Source organism: Anopheles merus, chromosome 3L (genome assembly GCF_017562075.2).
Source record: "Anopheles merus strain MAF chromosome 3L, AmerM5.1, whole genome shotgun sequence".
NCBI classification, from domain to species: Eukaryota; Metazoa; Arthropoda; class Insecta; order Diptera; family Culicidae; genus Anopheles; species Anopheles merus.
The window spans coordinates 22,512,966-22,534,811 of NC_054085.1; the positions used below are offsets into that span (position 1 = coordinate 22,512,966).

General features: G+C 41.5%; 1 protein-coding gene across 6 annotated transcripts in view; it reads left to right on the forward strand.

The window, feature by feature from the left end:
* Positions 1-21,846, forward strand: part of LOC121599617 (serine/threonine-protein phosphatase rdgC-like) — a 49,683-nt gene that overhangs the window by 16,319 nt on the left and 11,518 nt on the right. For 5 of the 6 annotated variants that reach the window (XM_041927555.1, XM_041927557.1, XM_041927556.1 and 2 more), the window contains 5 exons: positions 17,853-17,980; positions 18,802-18,895; positions 19,814-20,130; positions 20,747-21,100; positions 21,222-21,302. In XM_041927555.1, the coding sequence (XP_041783489.1) occupies positions 17,853-17,980; positions 18,802-18,895; positions 19,814-20,130; positions 20,747-21,100; positions 21,222-21,302 (974 nt within the window). The remainder of the gene's footprint in view (positions 1-17,852; positions 17,981-18,801; positions 18,896-19,813; positions 20,131-20,746; positions 21,101-21,221; positions 21,303-21,846) is intronic. The other variant, XM_041927560.1, reaches the window with a different exon arrangement.

Below are 21,846 nucleotides of genomic sequence, written 5' to 3' on the forward strand. Positions count from 1 at the left end.
TCACACGTCAGATGGTGTAAGCTACTCTGTGCAATTCAATAACACAATTTTCGCCTTCGATTAGCAACTGTCAGATTCGGCACAGTTGATGGCTATTTTTGACATTATATTTTAATTACAATTTTAAAACAACTGCAACCTAAACTGAAGTGTTTAAAGGAAAAATTATCCAGATGAACAGATTTATGTTTCCAGAACTATCTCGTTACGCAGCGAATGGATTTACTGATTACAAAAAGGGCGAGTCGTTTCAATCAACATCCTTTCGTGAAACAGGAATCTTTCCAAAGTATCTACACCAATAATCAATATTTACCCTTGATGACTACTACCAGTCACAAAGTTATGTGCGATACTTGTTTGGTTTTCAATCTGGATATGAGATCTAGAAATAATTTAGCACATAAGTGTTGGTAATTTAGTTCATGTGTTGGTTACTGCTTTTTTATTCAAATTTACACAATGTTTACCCCAAGTATAACAAAGTGTACCTTCTACCCTGCCAAACCAGTGGGGAAGTTATTGATAAGCAAATACGTTATACAACTTTTAAAGTTCCTTGCTACTTCTTCTTCTTCTTCTTTTGGCTCAACAACCGTTGTCGGTCAAGGCCTGCCTGTACCACTTGTGGGGTTGGCTTTCAGTGACTTTTGGATTACCCCCCCATAGCAGGATAGTCAGTCCCACGTATGGCGGCACGGTCTAGTTGGGGCTTGAACCCATGACGGGCATGTTGTTAAGTCGTACGAGTTGACGACTGTACAATGAGACCGGCTCCTTGCTACTACCGCAAACAAATAATAAGTATTACCCTCTTATATAAATAAATATAAATTATCTTATGAGTCTTTATAAAGAATGTCGATGATTAGTAACTCGTCTTGAACCAAATTCATCTCACACAATTCTTCATTCAAAGAATTGAGTAACTAAATAAATCGTCAATATGCAGTCAACTCATAGCAAGATTTGCCTCTAATTATGTACATTATTGTTCTCACAGAGTTAAACATCCATGTTCTAAGACAACTGCTAATACATTCCTTGGTTTAGAATCACTGAATACCAGCAAGACAAAGAGTGATATGTTAAGCTTTGGAGCTCTCAATAGCTCTTTCTGAAGCAAGACCCTTTGGAAAATACTACTCAGACTAGCATGAAATTACTCCGTAGCACAGCATAGCTCACTTACAACAAAGAGTCTACAGGAAAGCGGATAAATAAAAGCAACTTGCTAACGAGTCCATTCGCCCCAAGTCACTCACACACAAACGCACACTAAACGTCAGTAATGAAACCTCGTTTTTGGGAGATTGAAAACTAGTTCGCTGCCCGTTAGACCCGTACGTAATGCCAGCCCGAAAGAGCGTTACTGGTTTTGTTTTATGATTTCTGGTGTGCAACATAAAACCCCTCACGCAGCAGGAAGAGCAACCAGCAAAGGAACGCACGGGCAACACCATAATAAAACTGTGACATGCTGTAGCATCGGAATCGTAGAAATCACGATGGAACCGAAGCAGCCAGCGGTCGGGCAGCTGTAGAGCCAGGAAATGTAAATATTCAATGTAATGCTCGTTACGATAGGCTGTGAAGAGGGCCGGTACACCGGTACAGTGGTGAGTGGCGGGATGGTTAATGTACGCTCGGAAGCTCTGCGACAGATGATGGAATGCGGATTTACGGGCGTTTGTAAAGTGCGCGGAAGTAATTTAATAAAGTACACGGGCACGGAGCAGCAGACAGCGCAAGCCGCACTTTGTAGTGTAGCAAAACGTTTGGGTCGTTTTGGGTAGAGTGCGATGTGTATGCGTGGAATGGTTGTATGCTTGCGCCGTTTTCGAATACATTTTATTGCATCTCCTGTGCTCGAGATGTAATCAAATTCCTAGCGTCGTGCATTAAAATGTGCGTTGACTTGAGCGGGGGAAAACGAGGAACAAAGTAGAGAAAATCTTCTCGAAGCACGTGTAATTTGCTGCAGCGAAAAAGTTAAATTGAATCACATAAAATGGAGACGAGGCGAGCCGAAATGATGTCAGCCGGTGCGAAACAATATTCGACCAATCAGTCCTGCTTGCGGACACCGAAAGTGATTTTACTTTACGTGCGAGAAAGAAAGCGAGTAAGAAATAGAGTTAGAGAAAGAGAGCGAGAGCAAGTGGAAAAAGGAAAATGCAATAACTTCTTCCAAGCAAGCCCAACTGCAACGTGACCTTCGGGAAGAAATTTGCTGGTAAAACTGTATTTTTTTTCCCTCGAGGCCTCGAGGCGTGCCGTGCGTCTATCACGTTCCGTGCCAAATTTCGCACCAAAGACACCCGCGGGACGACAAAGTTTTTCGTGTCCTGTGTATAAGTGTGTGTGTGTGTGTTTGTTTCAGCCACAGTGACATACAAACACGAAGACAATCTGAAATGGGACTGTATTTGCGTTCGTTTTTGTCCCTCGTTCAAGATTCCTCTACGAGTGGTTGCCCTCCGTGGGTGAATATTTATAATATGCTAAAGGCAGAAATAGAGCGATAGTATAAAAAAGAGAGCGAACATCCAAAAAAAAAAAACACAATAAGTCATTAACTTTCCGCGTAACTCTGTTTGTTCAGCTTTTGAGGGACGGTGCCAAACACGCAAAAAAATGAACTCAAACACCCGAATGGAAGAAGTTGGGCCAAAATGGAAAATGTTATTATACGCCTGTGTGTGTGTGTGTGTATGAGTGTGTGGAACATTCTCATGGTCAAACGTTCTCTTCCCCCCCACCGGGAGTGCAGTTTGCTGACGTCGTCGTACGTCACCGTTGCGTCAGGGAAGGAAAAATGCTGCAGAGCCGCTGGAACGCACGAAGGCAAGAAAATTATGCTCGGCATAACATGAAAACAGCATATCCATCATCGCACCCGGCTGTGTAGGAAGTGCGGGACATGTCGGTCAGCTAAAGTGGTCCAACTTTTTTGTTGGGGCTCAGCTGGTTACACTTACCCATTGACCGATGAGGGAAGAAGCAATACTTTGTTTGTTCGACCGCCTTTTTGTTTACCTTCGCTTAGAGGAACCGGGGAAGGAAACTCATTTCCACGGCAGCTCACCTTTACGCGATGGGCGCGGATTCGGGCTGAGTCATCAAGTGCGTGAAGGGTGGGCCGGATTTACGCATCCGGCGAAACGGGAAGGGACAAACATAAAGGAGTACACACACACACTCTAAAGGATGGAAGGATATAAATACTTTTTTATGGCCAGAACAGGAAAACTCATCGGCCAATTGGAAGGGGAGGGCAAGGGAGAGAAAAGGGGACAGAAGGTTGCGTATTTTCATTCATAAAAATTTACGCTCATTTACCGGTAATGTGATTGTTGCGAACCGAGCTTCTCCGGCAGGCCACGCGAAGGTTTGGCCCTCAGCAAGAGTTGCAGGGTTGTAACGGAGGAGAAACAAACAGCCGCAGAGTGGACAGAGTATTTGATACTTCGCCTACTAACCAGTCCTTCCCGCTAGTTGCTTCTGATCCAAGGTTGGGAAGCCTATGCAGACGGAAGGGGGTGTTTGGCTCGGAAATCCAGGGGCTCTGTCCTATTTCGGATATTTAGAATTAAACCTCTTTACTCCAAGAGCTTCTGCGTTTGAATCCTGCTTTATTTAAAATATGGCCTACTTTTATACTAAATTTATCCTCACAAGTTTACCCGAATATCCGTTCGGACGGGATAATTCGTGTTTCCAGAAACATCTTATTTTCACGTGGAAGGATAAATAATGGTTACTATGATCAGATTGGTAAAAAAAGAAATTTAGAATCGCGTGCGTAACAGTGATGGTTAGGCTAAAGAAAGGTGGGACGTAAAAGCCAAACGGGAAGTGGTTTGAAAGGAAGTCTCTAATAAATAAGTTTTTTTTTCCTGCTACATTGACATTCTGTGCAAAAACCAGAAATGCTGAAATGGAATCCTTCCTACTCGGAACGTGTTTACGTCTTGATGGAAAAAATGGAAATGAAGCAGAAACTCGCAGCGGGGACAATCGAGTAAGCGCGGTGGGATTTCGAAACTTGTTCCATCGATCCAGCCGCTAGAGCGTTGTTTCCAGCAAGCGGTGTTACACTGCGCGAAATGTATCGTTTGCAAGGAGAGCGTCCTGCAAAGGCCTCATCGTCCGCTGAGAAACGATTGTGACTTTTACCGACGGGCAGACGAAGTTGATTCAATGAAAGCCGCTTTCAAAATCAACCGTCCCAGCGCGGCGGTTACCATGGGAATCGGCAAATGCCACCCGGTAATTGATTATTCATCTGTCATGTTTTGGGCGGCGGCGGGTCGGACCGGTCGCCCCCGGGTCGGGGCAGGACTGGCGGACTTGGAATTTTTATGCAAACAAGGAAGCTCAGGATGGGTTTAATCTGCTCAAAAGCGAAGCAACATTTTGATGCGAGCGAAATTTCGTCCCCGATGTTCCCGGTTCGGCGCAGTCGGCCCCGGACCAGACCGTTGCGGGTAGAGCGTAATGTATAAGTTAAACGAAAATTAATTCAAATTCTACGGCTGATTTCTCATGCGTCCGGCCGGGGCCGGCTTGATTAAGTTCAAACGGAATGGTGTCTTGTTTGTGTTTGTCATAAAAGTCGAAGTGCTCAGAGCTTTGGCTGGCATTTGGCCCGCCACTGTTACTTTTAGGCTAGAGCAGAGTTGATTTTTCGGGAATGAAATTTGGAAGAAATGTTTAAGGGAGATGGAGAGTTGCTTTTTTATATTTCCAGCGTGCTGTACTTGAACGTTGAGAATGAAACGAAATGAAATTGAAAATTTTATTGGCACCCGACTTAATTGTTTAATTAATTTTAGATGAAGTCATTCACTTGGTGGGTCGAGTTCTAGAAGGGTTTATTCATAGAATTTGATCGGTGGTGCAATTTAACAATGTTACTTTAATTGCTATCATTAATTGCTCAAGATCATTTAGGAGCAAAACGCTTGACTGTGGGAAAGTTTTCAAATAATTTAATGCGCTTAGGATCAATTTCACCCGCTTGTTGTGCTTATAATAGGTGGAGGTTGTTTGCAAAGTTTGATAGGATTTTATTCAGTTTTTAGGAATATCTTTTTTGCTGAAACATATGTTTCTTTCAATATTGGGGCCTTTCAAGATTCTAGTCAGCTTTTTGTACGGAGTTTGACAGTTGGAGACTGAAATCATGTATACACTCCATATAAAACCACACATAAAACTTGCCTGCGATTTTCTGTCTAGATTATTGTAGCCTCCAAGCTAGAATTCGATTCGAGTACCTGCTCGAAAAAATGTCAAAACAAGGTTGTGTTTTATTTATTCCAAGGTACATTAAAGAGATCAGATGGTGGAATCTAGAATCAGAGTGTATCTAGTCCAGGTGGTTTCATAGTATTTTTATAACCAATTTTGAACATCACTTTTTGACAGGACGGGTCAAAACTTTTGCTCAAATAAGCTTTCTGAAGGCTTGACGAATATACAAATATTCATTCAAAAGCAGGAGCGATAAAAATTAGCCTTCTAAATTCATGCACCTTGGGATAGGCTCACCTGCATATTGTACTCACTTAGACAGCTGCTCGAAAACTGCTATACAATGCAAACGGCTGACAGGCTCAAATTTCAGCCTATGATCTTAATAAGGAAAGGGCCCCATTAACAAAAAAGTAAAATGGATTCAGTTTTTGGTTGCTTTTTAAATACATAAGAGTTCAACTCATTCTGCTGTGGAAGTTAATGTGCACAGATTCCTAGTTTACCTTGTATATCTGTATTTATTTTAGTATATTTTATTTATTCATTTTGTGTATGAATTCAAAGCTAAATATTTATTCATTTTGCTATAGGTAGGACATCCATGAGTTAATGTATTTTTTGTTATTAAAACAAATAGGTTATTATTATTTTTATATGCATCGATATATCAATATATTTGCAAAGTTTGATCTGATTTGTGAAGTTTGGGCATTTAAAATGATCCGTCACAACGATCGCTGCAAATATCCTTGTAGGAATTAGTTATTTTTAATGAGTAAACGGTTCTTATGGTAATTGATCTGATTGTTCGCCGTAAGAGTGAGCGTTTTTAGTCAAAGTAAGAAATGGTGTTGTTTATTGACTTTTGAACTGATTTTTGCAAATTATTTTCATGTGTTTAATTATTTTGTTTCTCTTCCTTTCTGAAGACGCTTAAGTGTTAATTGCTTAACATTTATTATCACTCTAAGTGATCGGTTTACTATTTCAATCCTGGAAAATGGTTGTGTTTTTAAAATGGTATTTGCTCTTCTTTAATACAAACGGCAGTACTACCCATTATTTGAATTTAGAATTAGACCATACTTAGTTGGGAAAGGTAGGGTTTGTTATGTTTTTTTACTACTTTACTTTATAATATTATAATCGAAACAAAGATTCAAGCCGGCTTGATGACCCATTTATATCGAATCATGAAACTGCCAAAAGGTTAAAATTAATAGCAATAATTAAAACGTATGCCTTGATCATAGCGATCGTAGAGAATCATATGTTACAATCAAAAATGTTACAAATGTTTAGATATTCTTTCATCCACTCTCATTAACGCTCTCAAACATGTCCAACACAAGCACCGCTGACAGATCCAATCTTCAGCACGGGCAGTGCCCTACCCCATCGGTCCCAAAAATCCGAAACTTGTTAAATATCGCCCGCTTATGAAATTAAACGCGAAAAGGCGTAGGTAGCTTTCCACAGCATAAGCTGCACCATCCTTCCCAACGTGCGACTTCACTAATACACTCCTCTTCACCGTTGGCCGTCATTCTAAGCGTAAATGGATTATGTTTTCGAGCCTGTCCATCCCATTAGCCGTTCCGCGAAATCAGCGGCAGCCGGGAGCGGTCGCCAGAATCGCGCGCCCACAGCACCCCACAGCACTGATACATCCAAAGCGAAAATAAATCAAGTGAAAACTCAATTTCCTCCATCTGTCACAGTGAGTTTGTTTAATTTTCACCACAAACTCCCAAAAGGGGTGAAATGTATGGGCTGGCCCCACTCTGGGAGAGCTGTGGGTTGGAAGTTTTTTGTTGTTGTTATCAACTCTCATTCCCTCCTTCCCGGTTACTTGGAGTTTTTGCTACGCTGGGAAGCATTTTCCCGTCCGCCGGAACGGAAAGCATCTAATAATAATGTCATCGTGTTGGTTTGGTGCAGATTTGGTGGTCATTTTTGCTTTGCCGTTGTTGGTTTTGTGTGCGAGGAAAAATGTTTCACTTTTTGTTATGCCGGTTACATCATTACAAGTTTCCCGTACCTTCGGGCGGGAATCCAGGAGGAAAACAGCCCCGGGGGCTGGGCTGGAAAGCCACTCGGTGGCATTCCCACGTTTTGGGGCGAAACAAAACTGTCGTTTCACAAATTTATGGTTACATAAAACTGCCGACAACTGGCTAGAAGGGGGAATCGGTCTAGTAGGAGCCGGTTGCGGTGCGCTGCGCACACAAACCGGAACCGTTTTGGGCGAAAAGAGTGGGAAATTATCATTCGTTTGTAGGTTTTTGCGCCGGCATTTGCTAGCGAAGAACGTGGTATCCGGATACAACCGGATGGAAACTTAATTTTCTGTTTAAAGATGAGATCGTTCTTACGCGTGTTCGAATGGGTTCAAGCTGTTCTAGGGTAAATGGCAATGTTTGAATGTGTTGTTTGCCACTAGGTTCCTTTCCTTAGGTTAAGTAGACGTTACGATTTAATTTATTCAAAGTATAATATTGGTAGGGAAATTATGCATCACATATTTAAAAAAATATATTAAATTGCTGCACCACTTTTCTAAACATTCACGACGCCAAAAACAAGGCTTTGCAAATGTATGAAGAAGATAACTTCTGTGTGCTTTTAATATAAGTTTGAAAGTTATGCCCGGGGTTATGCTGTTCGCTGGCTGTGTTTTTGTTTCATGTTTTACGCGCCCGAGAAATGAAGGATTCTTCATCATCTGAGCATGGTTCATAAAATGCAAATGTTGTGCTCGCGCGAAGAAAGCGTAAAAGCTTCAGCCCTGATCCACCATATTGAAGCGCAAGCAAAGCAAACAAAAATCGCAGTACAAAACCCATAAAGTGTGTGTGTGTGCGGTTATCGTTAAGCGAACGTTTCTTATACCACACGGAGTGAAATTTCCACCGTATTCACAAAACACACACACACAAACCGAAAGAACTCTTCTTGTGCCAGATCATCACAGCCTCAAGCCGGCGTGTAAAGGTAACCTTCTGCATTATATTATCCCCGCAGTTTACGAGGAAATTACCGAGTGTGCTTTCCTGTTGGTTTTCGCCCGTTTGATGGGCACAAGATGGGATATGGTTTAATGGATTATTTCCACATCGATTGAAGGTTTTTCGTTCGGCTGTGGAGGTTGTTTTTTTTTTTGCTTTCGATTTTCAATGCTAGATCTTGAGAGCTTTCTGATGGAAGATGGAATTAAAATTGTAGAATCATGCGGTAGAGATCGAAGGCTTGTGCGGGGAATTACATTCACGTCGATTAATCCGATGGTTGCAAAGCGATTTAAGTGTTGTGGTGTGTTGTGAATGACGATGTAATTTAAGGCGATGTTTTGTAGTTAAAATTATACAAATCAAGTTCGAAATGGAGGTGGATTTTCGGTGAAGAAATAATAGCAAGCAATGTGGAATTTTCGCCATACAGCCAAAGCTATAAAGTCTTTTTTGTTGCACAATTCCCTCGTTACATTTACAGCTACGTTCTAGCTGAGGGTAGGGAGGCACAGTTGCATCAACAACCAAAATTGCCAAAAATCACGCGACCTCCGTTCTGCAGGGGTGATGAAAAAATTCTACTACTTCACGCCCCCAACACCGTCGCCGACAGCGCAGGCTGATCGTTCATTATCTGATTTCTTCCGGTTTGGCGCTTTCTGCTCCCGCTGCGCGGCACGGTCAAGCGTGGCTCGATTTCACGGCACACGCTGGGTAGCGATGCGTACCAATTAAGTACAATTTCCTTAACTTCCCTTCCCCGTCCACATTCCTGAGCTTCCTTCCCTCTACGAGGGTGGGGATGTGGAGGTTAAGTGTTGCGGCAACCACCGGAATGGGAAATAAATTGATTTTATCGTGTAGCGTGCGTACCCCGTTTTGGGGGTATCGGAATAATTGGAATTGGAGCTCGTTTCGTTTTGGTTTAATTTGTGCGAGATTAAATTTGGCTGTGCGCTCTTTTCGGGTGCCCGGCTTTTGATGGGTGAGGTGTAGTGAGGAGAGAGGAAAAGCAGTGTAGCGCTTGCTGCCGGAAGGAATCGTTCAACAAATCCAATAATGCAATGGCCCGTTCCGATGGAGGTGGCTGATTAACGCGCAGCGAAATAATTTACAGCAGGTGTTTGTTGGTTGTAAACTTTTTGGTTGTAGCTATGTGGTAGGGATGGAGGGGCAACTTTGCAATGTAAGGATTTTGTTGGTTTGGTTCAATTGATGAGGTTTTTTTTTTTGTTTGATTGTTTACGATGTTAGCTATTTGTTTGATGTGTTGTATACAACAATTATGACTTGGGGCATACTACATGTGATTTGTTTGATTTTCTAAATACATTAAAACTATGATAAAATATATCGAAAGGGATCGTAGAAGCGGATTTAAAGTAATTTAAACTGTTGAAGGCTGCAGCTAATGCTGAGACACTCATTTGCACTCGTTTTGATTATGTTTTCCTACGTATTAGATGTATGTATGTTGACATATACCTTGTATGTTTTAGATTCTTAAGTGACAGGATATGAGTTGAACTTTTATTGATAGCTATTGATTGAATAATCGCTGCCATTTTATATTTATTATTTCTAAATTCCATTTATTATACTGGAGAAAATATTTGGCAAGCGGAATACATCCGTGATCAATTGCAGGATCGAGACAGAGTAAGTTGACTACAGTTATAGAGCTTTAGGAGTAATTTGTACATAATCTATAAACTAACCAAATAAGTTGCTAAATCACAATCAATAATAGTTGTTTTTTGTAGACCAATCCTGAGTATAATGAAATACCATGCGTCTCCATCGCCATAGCTATAGCTTTCTGTGCATTACAGTAGTTGCCTCTAAATTTTGACTTTAACTCACCTAAGACCTACTATTTGTCTAGAAGGCACCAATTTTTGACAGTGTATCACAATTTTTGCCTCTAAGGCATGAATTTTTGACTGTAAATCAATCGCTTTATTCACTAAATTTAACGTAATGTCTGAAACTGTTCCAAAATTATAGAATTTAAATGAAGTAGTTAATCATTTCAATGATATAATTTAAAGATAAATCCTTATTGTGCCATTTTTTGGAGTTTTAAGTTAGTAAAAAAAATATCATGTATTCCCAGGCGTAAATAATAGCTTAAGAGTTCATTAAATTTCATTTTTTCCACACAAAATAAAACAAATTACACGGTTTTTGTAGAGCTTTTGGGATGTCAAATTACAGTTGTCAAAAATCTGCACAAATACCTTTAAAAATTATCTGGAATCCTACATGAGTCGTAAATTGATGATGTACAGACAAAAATAGGTGCGTTAGAGTCAAACATTGATGCACACTGTTAAAAACTGCTGCCTTAAGGCCAAAATTAGGTGGTAACGACTGTATTTTAGGATTGGGACAAATTACATCAAAAGGCAACGTTTCCTCTTTGTTTGATGAAGTATTTTTTTATTATTCAAATTGGAGTTTTATTTTGTAAATCAAATCACTCAAGAAACAGATAAAAGCATGAGTTGAGCAAGTAGTGGATTACGTTTAGGACAATGTTTATTGTTTTTTAATTGAGAATTCTTTGGAAATCTTCTTTTTCTTCTTCTTCTTCTTCTTCTTCTTCTGCTTCTTCTTATTCTTCTTCTTGAACATGCTATTGTACAACAGATTTATTTGTAAATTTAAAAGTAAACTTTTTAGAAATCTTTCCTGCGCTTACCTGAATGTATGTAATACTGAGGTTCATTATCTTGATATGCTAGAAAATTGCAGCATTTGATTAGCTATGCAAAACCGCAACAACAAAAAAATCCCACGGGCAATGCGAACGGGCTGAATGGCGAATCTAGCGCTTCTAGCAACTCATACAACAACAACAACAACAAAAACTCATCAAAATCGCACACAATGCACGACCCCCGTTCATGGAATTTTTGCACTGCAACGCCATTTGATCGCTGGTTTTGCGCTATCGTCAGGCAGTAAATTAGCATAATCCAAGAATATCGTGTAAATAGAGCGAAGCGTAGTAAGTGAGTAAGACTCCCATGACACGCCAGAAGAACGCATTTCGTCAGCACTTTCCTCCATACTACTATTTGTCTGTATGTGTGTTGGTGTTTTTTGTATATTTCTCGTTGAAATATTTGCTCCACTCTCTGCCTTTTACGAGTGTGTTGGGTGTAAATGGAGAAGTTTTTTTTTATTTCACTCTCTATTTCTCTATAGCCTGTCCCGTTACAACCCGCCCCGTGAAAATGTGGTTTAATAATGTGAGGTGCCAGGGGTGCCTTGCTGAAATTGCTCGCCGGGCCATGCACAATCCTTTGCCGACCCTTTTTTGCTTGGCGGAAACCGATTTATTTCCGGAGGATTGTACGATGTTAAATAGGGAGCGAGAGAGAAAGAGAGAGAGAGAGAGCGAAAGAGGGTTATCAAGACGAAGCGGCACCATGTATCCATACGCCACGGTAGCATTGTTGGTGTATTATTTGACCTGCTGGATCCCTTCTCCCCCGTACCGCTACTTAGAAGCCCGCTGATGACTATCCCCTGGTCAGGCGTGTGCATCGTAATGACCCACTATTAGCATAATTTGGTATTCATCGGTAGTTTAGCAGCATTCTAGGGCAGGATGGTGTTGATGGTGGGTACAAACACGCGCACACCCTTGACGCTTTCCGCGTGCCGTCTGCCGCTTGTTTTGCAAGTGCGGATAGTGTGATGGGCGAGTAGATAATTTAGCGTTGGTGTTTGGTGGTTTTTGCAGAAATTTGCACAGCATAATGTAGCTTGACGTGGACCGTTTCCCTATAGTGCCTCGTAACCGGGCTTAGCGGCAATCGGCTTGGGTGAGTTCGTTTACTTTTAGTGATTACAGCATGCCTAGAATGTGGGCCGATTTGTGGGCCCAGTGCCGGTATGCTGCCCAACCGCACTGGTCATCCATTTCGGGAACCCATCAAACGGGCTACAGATACCCGATTCAGGTTTTGTGGTCAGACAGTGTGCGGTCGTTTGGTATGGAGCTAAGCGAATGGAAGAGCTTTGGTTCGATTTTTCATGTTCCTGCTACACGCAGTGCACTGAGGTGTGTATGAGTTTAAGTGTGTGTGTGTGTGTGTGTGTGTGTGTGTGTGTGTGTGTGTGTGTGTGTGTGTGTGTGTGTGTTTGAAAGAAGAGTATTTAGTGGTTTACCGTTCACCGTCGAAAATGCGTTGGTATGGCTTCCGGAAAGCTTACCCGATCGGGGCATAAATTAGATTTAATTCGATGCTGTCAGCCGTGGTAGCTTTGGCACCGAAATACTGGTCTTTAAACACAAATGAGCTTTAGCGTGATGGATGGTTGCTTTGGGGTTTTCTGGCTCTACTGTATGTGTTATGAATCAGCACGTGTATTAACTTTGTTGAGTTAATTAAAAAAAAATTAATCAGATAAAATCATCTCGCCAATCAATCCATCTCACCAGTTGAAAATGAAAAAATCGTTAACTTTATACGAAACAATGAAATCTTTCAATTCTTACATAGAGGTCATTTCAATTTCGTTTCTCTAAACGATTTGGCTACGCTGGCCATACAAAAGATAACTAACACTAGACACTAGGGATTAAAGGATTAGGTAAAGAAAGGTACGGGTAGATTGCGGAAGGGAGTATAAAAGGTAATGCAGGAAAGAAAGCTGGAACTCATTTTAAGTAAATCATAATAATTTGGTCAGAAGATCAAAAAAGTTTCAACAATATTGATTGAATGTATTGATGAATACTTGAATATATTGACAGTATTGGTGATGCAAATAAAAATGGTGGGTTTTTGGTAAAGTTTTCACAATGAAAGAAGATTGTCAATAGTCTTTTAAATGATATAAATTGATAATTTGCTTTTTAGAACTTACAAAATGGATACTTTTTTAGCATTTTAATTGAATAATATAAAATAAAACCTATGAAAGTGTACAGCTGTATCCAGCTTGGAACTAATTTGGTTGATACTTTTGATGGATGGAATGTGCAAAGGGTGTACTGTTGCATGCTGTTTAATGATAATGAAACTTTGATATACCAGCATTTTTATTGATCATCAGTTTGTTAAAAACGCATGATTAATAATTTATTATATTAAAATTAAAATGAACTTTGACCAAGCAAGATGTTCTTGCAAGCTGTCTAGCAAATTCAAGTTTTTTTTTCACAAATTATGTGCAGCAAAACTGTTGATGTCATTAAAACCATGAAATGAACAATCAATAACGAGAAAAAAAAAAGATTTGCTACCTGTTTGCCAAGCACAAAAATCTCTAAAAGCTGAAAAAAAACGCCATACCACTCGTAATCAATCTTTATCTGATAGGTAGGTGCTCCTTAAACGAGCAACAGAGCAGAGCGGTTTAAAGTTCAACATCAAAAGAAAAGCACCCCTAGCAAGTGGGAGCAAAAAATAAAAGGTGTCAACGGTTATCTGCGGCAAAACAAAAAGATCAACAAACGCTTCAATCACTGTCTGGAGCTAATGAACGACGCCCTAATTAAACCTTGTTGACCTTTTCCGGCACAGTACGCCGTAGACTAGCGTACGGGCGGCAGGGTGATAAATCGATATCTCCGAAGAGCAATTGATTTAATTAAAAACCGTGAACCAACTTTTTCTTACGGAGTACTGTTTCTCCTTTGTTTCTCGTTCTCCGTCCGGATTTGAACCATTACTAAGAAGCTATCGATTGTTGTTCGTGCTCGGTTTTGCTGAGTGAAGAGTTGATAAGGAAAATATATTGACATACCAACATAGCCGCTGCAGTTAGCAGGAAAAAGGATTGACACAGAGAAGTTGGAAGAGAAATAGAGATCGACTGCGAAAAGAGAAGAAAATCTTTTTTCCATTTGTCATTCGAAGATATGCAGCTTTTCCAAGCGTTCATTTTAATCTTTTCTCCATATCCATATCAAATTGGTTCGTTCGCGGAAAATCATGCCCCTAAGCGTACCTTTTGGCAAATATCGGAACGCAGTATGACTATCTAATCCGCTTACGTGAACTGTCCCCGTAGTTCGTGATGGTTTGTGGGAGGGTTACAAAAAAGAAATCGGTTTAAATGCTTACCCAGAATCATTCATAAGCGGTTGAATCGATCTCCTGGCGCGTTGGCAACAAATCGCACAGTGTGGGATGAAAAGCTTTATAGCTTAGGAGCGTAATCCATGTGTAAGCAATTACTTCATTGTTGTATCAATAGGAGCGCATAGCGGGAATTGATTTAATTTGCACCCCTGGAACATAGCTCCACATGAACATTGAGTCGATGTATTGTGGCATGGATATGTGTACTAAGAAGAGCTACTAGCTTACGAGAGGGAGTAGATTTGTGGTTATAAAATGAACCTAAGTACTATTTATGAAATCAATGTCGTTTTCCTGAATCCACCACAATAATAGAAGAAAGATGAAGTTTAATATAAATATCTTCAAACTAAGATGATTAAGCTAAACTCAAGAAATGGTGCAGAGCAATCTAAGTTTTATTGAATTTAGTTCAACCAGAAACAGCAAGAATTTTTGTGAATTTCCAACAATCGCTCTAATAAAGACAGTTTGTAAACGAGATTTGGTATGAGAAATAATGGATTAGTTAGTGGCACACTAACAGTGTGATATTCTGAGAAATATTTCTAAAGTTCATCACGCTTAGTCTTTCAAATTTTGTGTGTGTGTTGTGTGTGTGCGTACCGGCACGATAGCTGAGCAAAAGTTTATCTGAAGAAATCCTCGGTATGATGGAGCTGCAATATTCTCAGTGGACGACGAAGTTACTTAGCAATTTGGTGGTCTTGTCAAACTGAATCCATTTCTTGGAAATGGTATGTACGTGCCATTGGTGAGAACAAAACCGAGCGAACAGAAAACTTTGTGATGGATTCTTAGTTCATCGTGCAGCTCTTAAATCATTTGCATCTGAGCCAATTTTAAAGAACAGGGATCTTCGATGCCTTCAGCACATCATTTGAAATTCAGAGCAAATGTTGTGAGGGTTGTGATGATAAGAAATCTGAGCCAAGTAGTCAGAAAAAAATGTTTTTTTTTATGAAATTTTTACGATAAAACTATTCATTTGAAATTTGAATCAAAATGTTGTTATCGTAATCTTTAAGCTAATTTAATAATTTTGCAGACAGCTGTTGCCCCTTGGTTTAGGCTAAGAAGCGAATTATCAAGTTAAGAACTTGTCGTATAATCATAGGAATATGTATCCTATTTCTAATGCGTAATTTTCATTATCGTTTCTGTTTGATAGAATTGACAAAAGTCCAATCATGTGGAATGTGCATCATGTCTCACGACCTCACATAAATTCCCTGGATATAATTTTAACCTCTTACTTACTTACTTAGCCGGCACTTTAACCACTTTGTGGTCTGTGGCAGCGGTATCCGAACCCGTTCACGGTCTCGCGCCTTTGTCTGCCAATGCTATGCTAAACTACACTCAGAATTATCCTAAAACACAATTGTATGCCTACGTATGCGTATGTATTACATTTGGATGTGGCACTAAACTTAGCTTTAATTTCCTCCGAGAAAATAACGACAGAATAGGACATTAAATAAAAATTATCTCTATTTTTTTAAATAAAAATTAAAGTCCAATTTTCATCGTGAATCAAACTGTTGCTCAAAACTGAATTTTCAATAGAAAATAGTAGAAAAAACATGGAAAACATATGTAACATGGGACATATGTTACAAACAGTCAACTAAAAAGCTTAAAGTTGACTTCTTTATGAACGAAAACCCCTGCAATACTTAGCCTGATGAGTGTCAAAAGCTTCCCCCTTGATTATGCCACTAGAAGTGATGGAAAACTTAGTTGCTGATGGAGTTGGTGCGTGGTTTGTTTTGCTTAAGGAATCGCTTATACAAATTACACATCGGGCAAACAACTCGCAAGACAAAGGCGTCTGATGCTATTTTACCTCTGTAAAGGCAATGCTTCAAAGAAGCAACAACTGCCACAAATGGTGGTGCACAAAAAAACCAAACAAGAATGCTCTGGATAAATTGCCTCCCACCCGGCCGTCCAGCGTCAGGTATAATTATTTCTACACGCATTAGACAAAATAAATGACACTGCCGTAGCAGCGGTGGCGTGCGCGTCTATAACCGGCACGTGGATCGGTGTGCCGGAGCCATGTTTCTTAGGCGCGCGTAGGCTCAATTAATGAGCTTCCCCGAGCGAACGCGAGCGTCAAGTAGGACACGATGGCGATAAAAATAATGATAACGATAATGATGATACCCCGTCCACCGTCCTGCCTGCCGCCAATGCTTGTCGGTAATGGCAATGGATCGAAAATGGCGCATAGCATGAGAAATGGTCGTGTGTACCCGGCTGTGGGTGATTCCGTTTCGGGGGCTGCTAAAGATCGCGAATCACACGTGCATCGCGGTGGTGCTGGGCCGGAAGGGTGGGTTGCCTAGTTTGCGGAAATGGATGCTGCCGGTAAGATGTTCAGGGGTCGCCCTGTTTAATGAGTTTTTAATTGGAATAAATTTGGCCAGAAGCTCAAAGACAATAAATCGTGTCCCGGTACAAACGCCACCGGACGATGGTTTGGGGGGGGGGGGGGGGGGGGGGGGGCCAGTGATGATGGCGCGCTCCCGGCCCTGTTGCTTGGTGGCGTACGGTTTCGGTGACATAAATTAGAAAATATTTATGTAATCATTTAGAATCTTGTCGGGATGAATTTGCTCCCTTGCCGAGGTCGGTTTTGGTTCGGCGTTGATGGAAATGGTCTGTTTATTTTTCATCGGGTTCGTTCCGTCCGGGCGGGGGGCAAAGCAGTGTTCCTAATTTAGACAAATTTCTTGCCCCTAAAAACTTTCCTGCAAATGACGCCGAGTAAGTATCGAACCGTGTGACTTTTATTTACAAAAAAAAAAACAAACTGCAAATAGAAGTTTGTTTGTGTGTGCGATACGTAGATCAATAATTGTGATTCATTTATGCTGGTGCTATCATTAATCAGGATACTTAAAACGGGTCCCGTATCCTTTTGCATGCGTGCGGCAGGAGCGTATATCTCCAGAGCAGATAAGAAAGTTGGCAAACTGATAAAAAAAGGACACAGCAAGAAAGCGCAGACACTCGACACGGTTCGCCTTGGTGACAGAGGAAAGTTTAATGAATTCAATAAATTATGTCGTGCAGCGCCAAGGGACAGGGAAGGGACAAAAAAGAACTCGAAGTTTAGGCCCAAGTTTTGGCACGCGTTTTTGCTGTTGAAAATAGAATTCACATTTTTCGGGATGATGTTTTTTTTCTCTGTTGCTGCTTAATTTGAGTCAGAAGATTGCTTTGTTACTAACGGGGAAGGACATTTTAAGGAAGGTACAGCATGTGTACCCAAACCAAAAAAAATTGTCATATTTATTCATCGTTAGAGAAGAAGTTTTGTATCTCGGCGAGTACGAACGCATTAATCCCTTTTCGTGCGGTATCTGATAAAACTTTTCCTCTGTTTGTGTTTTTTTTTTGGTAATTTGTTTCCATGCTCCCGTTTGGCCGATTCGCTCAACGAACGTGGTGTAATGTGGTGCAGCAATGAAGGCAGCCATTCTTATACAGCGCTGGTATCGACGGTTTCTAGCCCGGATTGAGATTCGGCGGCGCTACACGTGGACCATCTTCCAGAGTATCGAATATGCGGGCGAACAGGACCAAGTACGGGTAAGTAGAGGGGAATGAGTGTTGGAAAGATGTACCGAACTTCACCTGTTTACATTTGGTAGGGCTGGAGCCTTGTTCTAGTGCTGTATTTCACCTTTTAGGATAGTTTTAGATAGATATTTAATAAATAATAATAGTGAAGGAACATTATAATTGAAGTGATTTAGCGAAGCTGATACAAAATAATAATATCTGGATACAATGTTAAATTCGCTCTGAAATGGTATTATACTGTCTTGTGGTTTTATTTACATTAACTAACTATTTGTATGGTACACACCTTAACAACGCAGTTGAAAATTGTCTCCTTCACATGGTGTGGTTCGTAGGTAATGTTGATCAAAAGATCCACCAGGCACACTCGCTGCACTCGTATGAATGCTGAAATTGGCTGCACTTGAGTACGGTTTTTAGCTGAGTGGATCAAATATTTACTCACCGAAAGCGCTGCAACCAGTGCCGCATGCATCGAAGCCACGAGAACGAGGCGCTATATTGATTTTGAATTAAGACCCGCTTCAATAAGCGCCCGTTCCGGCGGGCACACTGTGTAACCACTGCTGCACGTATTGTTCCACCGCTGGAACGTGCATGCATCGCTGGCAGCCTGGCTGCGAATCGCTCTCCATTCCGGGGTGGATAAACTGTGGCAGTGTGCAATGTGTAGCCACAGCGCGCAGCATTGATCGTGACGATAATTAATCAATAATTGCAACGATGGTGTTGATTTTCCCGTAGTCCTCAGTGTGTTTGGCAGGTGGCGATGTAGAGTTTCAGTAATAATATTGTTTGCTTCCTGGCTGTACGCTTTCTACTTTCAGCTGTACAACTTTTTCAACGCACTACTTACGCACATTCCAGAGACCGCCGGACGTCCGCTGGACTCGCAAAACACATCCCGCTCGTCGTCCGCAGGTAATCCCGGGCGTGCATTCTTGATCCCGTGTGCTGCTCCTCCGTGTGAGAAAGAGATTTTCCTGTTTTTGTTTGAAATGCTTGAAAAAAAAAGAAACGCTCGCTGGCACTGTTTTATGACGAAAACTATCTTACTGCAAGCATAAACGAGGACTAGGACGCCCGAAAAAAAAAACCCAGCAGGAAGCGATTTCAGCAAAAACACACACCAACGCTAAGCCTAGCAACAAAGCATAAAGCAAAACCACCAAAATCTCACCCACGAGTCAATAATATTAAAAAAAACGATCATTTGTTCGCAATCCTCATAAAACCTGACATTTTGTTTGGTCTGGTGTTATTTTTATTCTTTTTCTCTTTCTCTCTCTCTCTTTCTCTCTCACTCTCTTTCTCACCTTTTTAACTGTCTCTCTTTCTTACTGGATTGATGCTTTCCCTTTGATCTACTTTTGTGTCTCTTTCTGATATTTTCACCATTTACTTACACATTTGTTAATGCTTTAATAATCCATTTAAAATCTTAAAAAAAACTCTTTTGGTTTGGTGGTTACACCTGCCTTCCCAATCACCCATTGGCTGCACCTTCTCTTGATCCCCGGTTGTATTCTTTCTCTCTCTCTTTCTCTCTCGTTCTCTTTGGTTTGAATAATCTTTGTTGATCATTCAAATTACATGCTAACAAACTACTGTCCCATCCCGAAATTGGCTGGCAAAATCATACTTCATCGCCATAACCATTGGTGCCTAACCTCCCCTGAACTGCCCTCAATTAAACCGTCCATAACAAACCTTCCGGCTTCCACTGGCTATCGGCAACACGGTTACAATGAACACAATCACATATCTATATCTGCACACACGCACACGTACACGGACACAAAACCCACCCATCACCCTCACCACCACGAACACCAACAGAGGCACTGAATATGAAATTTTCCGACGAATCGGACGATCTAGCCGACGAGGGTATTACCGGACCGGAGCGTGGCTACCAAGGGCCAGATATTAAGTTCCCGCTCGACAAGAAGGAGCTCGAGGTGATCATCGATCTGTTCCGGAAGAAGAAAAACCGCCTGCACGCGAAGTACGTGGCGGGGATACTGCGGGAAGCGACGTCGAAGCTGAAACGGTTGCCAAATTTAAACCAGGCGTCGACCGCCATCTCCAAACAGGTGACGATCTGTGGCGATCTGCACGGGAAGCTGGACGATCTGCTGGTCGTGTTTCATAAGGTGAGTTGGGTGGGGGTAGAGAATTTAAGAAGCCGTTGATCGAAGTAGGCTCTGGAACACAGGAAGATAGTTTATTTGTATATCTAGGATAGGACATATTTGGTGCCGTGACCAGGATAAAAAACGGAGGAGATTATGTCAAAACCCAATTATGTGCAATATCTGTTATTGAAGGATGCTTATTTATAGGCACGTGTCAGATAATAGACGATGCATAAAATTCAGATAGGGAATTGAGAAGGGGATCAAAACGAAGAAGATTCGTTATCTCGGTAACTCAACAAGCAAAAACACAGAAAATGTAATTTATTCCATGTATGAAATGTTGTCTGCCCACTGCTGTACCGTTCAATTTCTCGTGCTCAATGTAAACAACGTCTCGCCTCGATGCACCCAGAATCGATCCCAAGTGTCACAAGCAGAAGGCAACTACGGTCCATGTAGAAAAGTTTTTCCCGAATAAATTTGCTTCAGAATTGCATTATTGCATATTTGGGGAGCCGGTGTGTACAACGGTTGAGTTGAGATTGAGTAGAAAATCGAAAGGAAGCTCCAAAGGAATCCTCTTACATCGTCATACTCATACCAGCCCTTTCATCTGTGCCGCTTTTTCCAGAACGGACTGCCATCGCCGGAGAACCCGTACGTGTTCAATGGGGACTTCGTGGACCGGGGTAAGAAAGGGCTGGAGGTGCTGCTACTGCTGCTCTGCACGTTTCTGGTGTTTCCGGGCGGCGTGTTTCTCAACCGGGGCAACCACGAGGACACGGTGATGAACGCCCGGTACGGCTTCATCCGGGAGGTGCACCAGAAGTACAAACACAACGCCGAAAGACTGCTGAAGCTCATCGACGAGGTGTACCGGTGGCTTCCGTTAGGGACGATAGTGAACAACCGTGTGCTGGTCGTGCACGGTGGCATTTCCGACTCGACCGATCTGGATCTCATCCGCAGCCTGGACCGCGGAAAGGTGAGCTGGAAATGGAAAGCTGGCGGTGTGCTACATGTTTGACCATCATTTGAACCAATTCCCGTTTCATACTATCTTTCCCAACCCCGCTCACGGTGGACATCCCGATGCATATCAATAGTATATATCACTATTGCGGCCACCCATCACCGAAAGTACCGCCCCGGGTGCTGAAATCATCGATAAGGTGGAATGGAAACAGGTAATTGATTATCGCAATAATAGCCACTGTCGGTCTGGGGAAGCAATATCAGCCTATCATGGTTTTGGGGGACGGTTGGTTGGTTGAGGTCATTAACGGGCAGGTTAGGGTAAGTTTGACTTATTGCCTTTAATCGAGTATAGATTGATTTGACAGCTACTTTGGCACATTGTCCACCGTTATCTTGCTAATGTAATATTGATTAGGTCTTTGGCTTGGGGCAACTCTGGACAAGTGTGGAAAGATCAATGTAACATACTCGAGAAATGAACATGACAAGACAATCTGGGAGTGAGTTTGAACATGCTTTGAAGCACGATTAACCTGTGTTAAACAGAAATTAAGATACATTTGCATAGAGTATATCTAACAACATTGCCTGGAAAATGTTTGCAAATTCTCCATGTGGAAGGTGTCTGTGTCTAGAATTACGTCTAATTTTGTTATCGCATGGGAGATACATTCCCCAAGCGCGTTTATTTCATCACAGCCCAACGTCAGTTCGTTATGTGTCTGTTAAATTGCCAAAACCACGCATGATCTT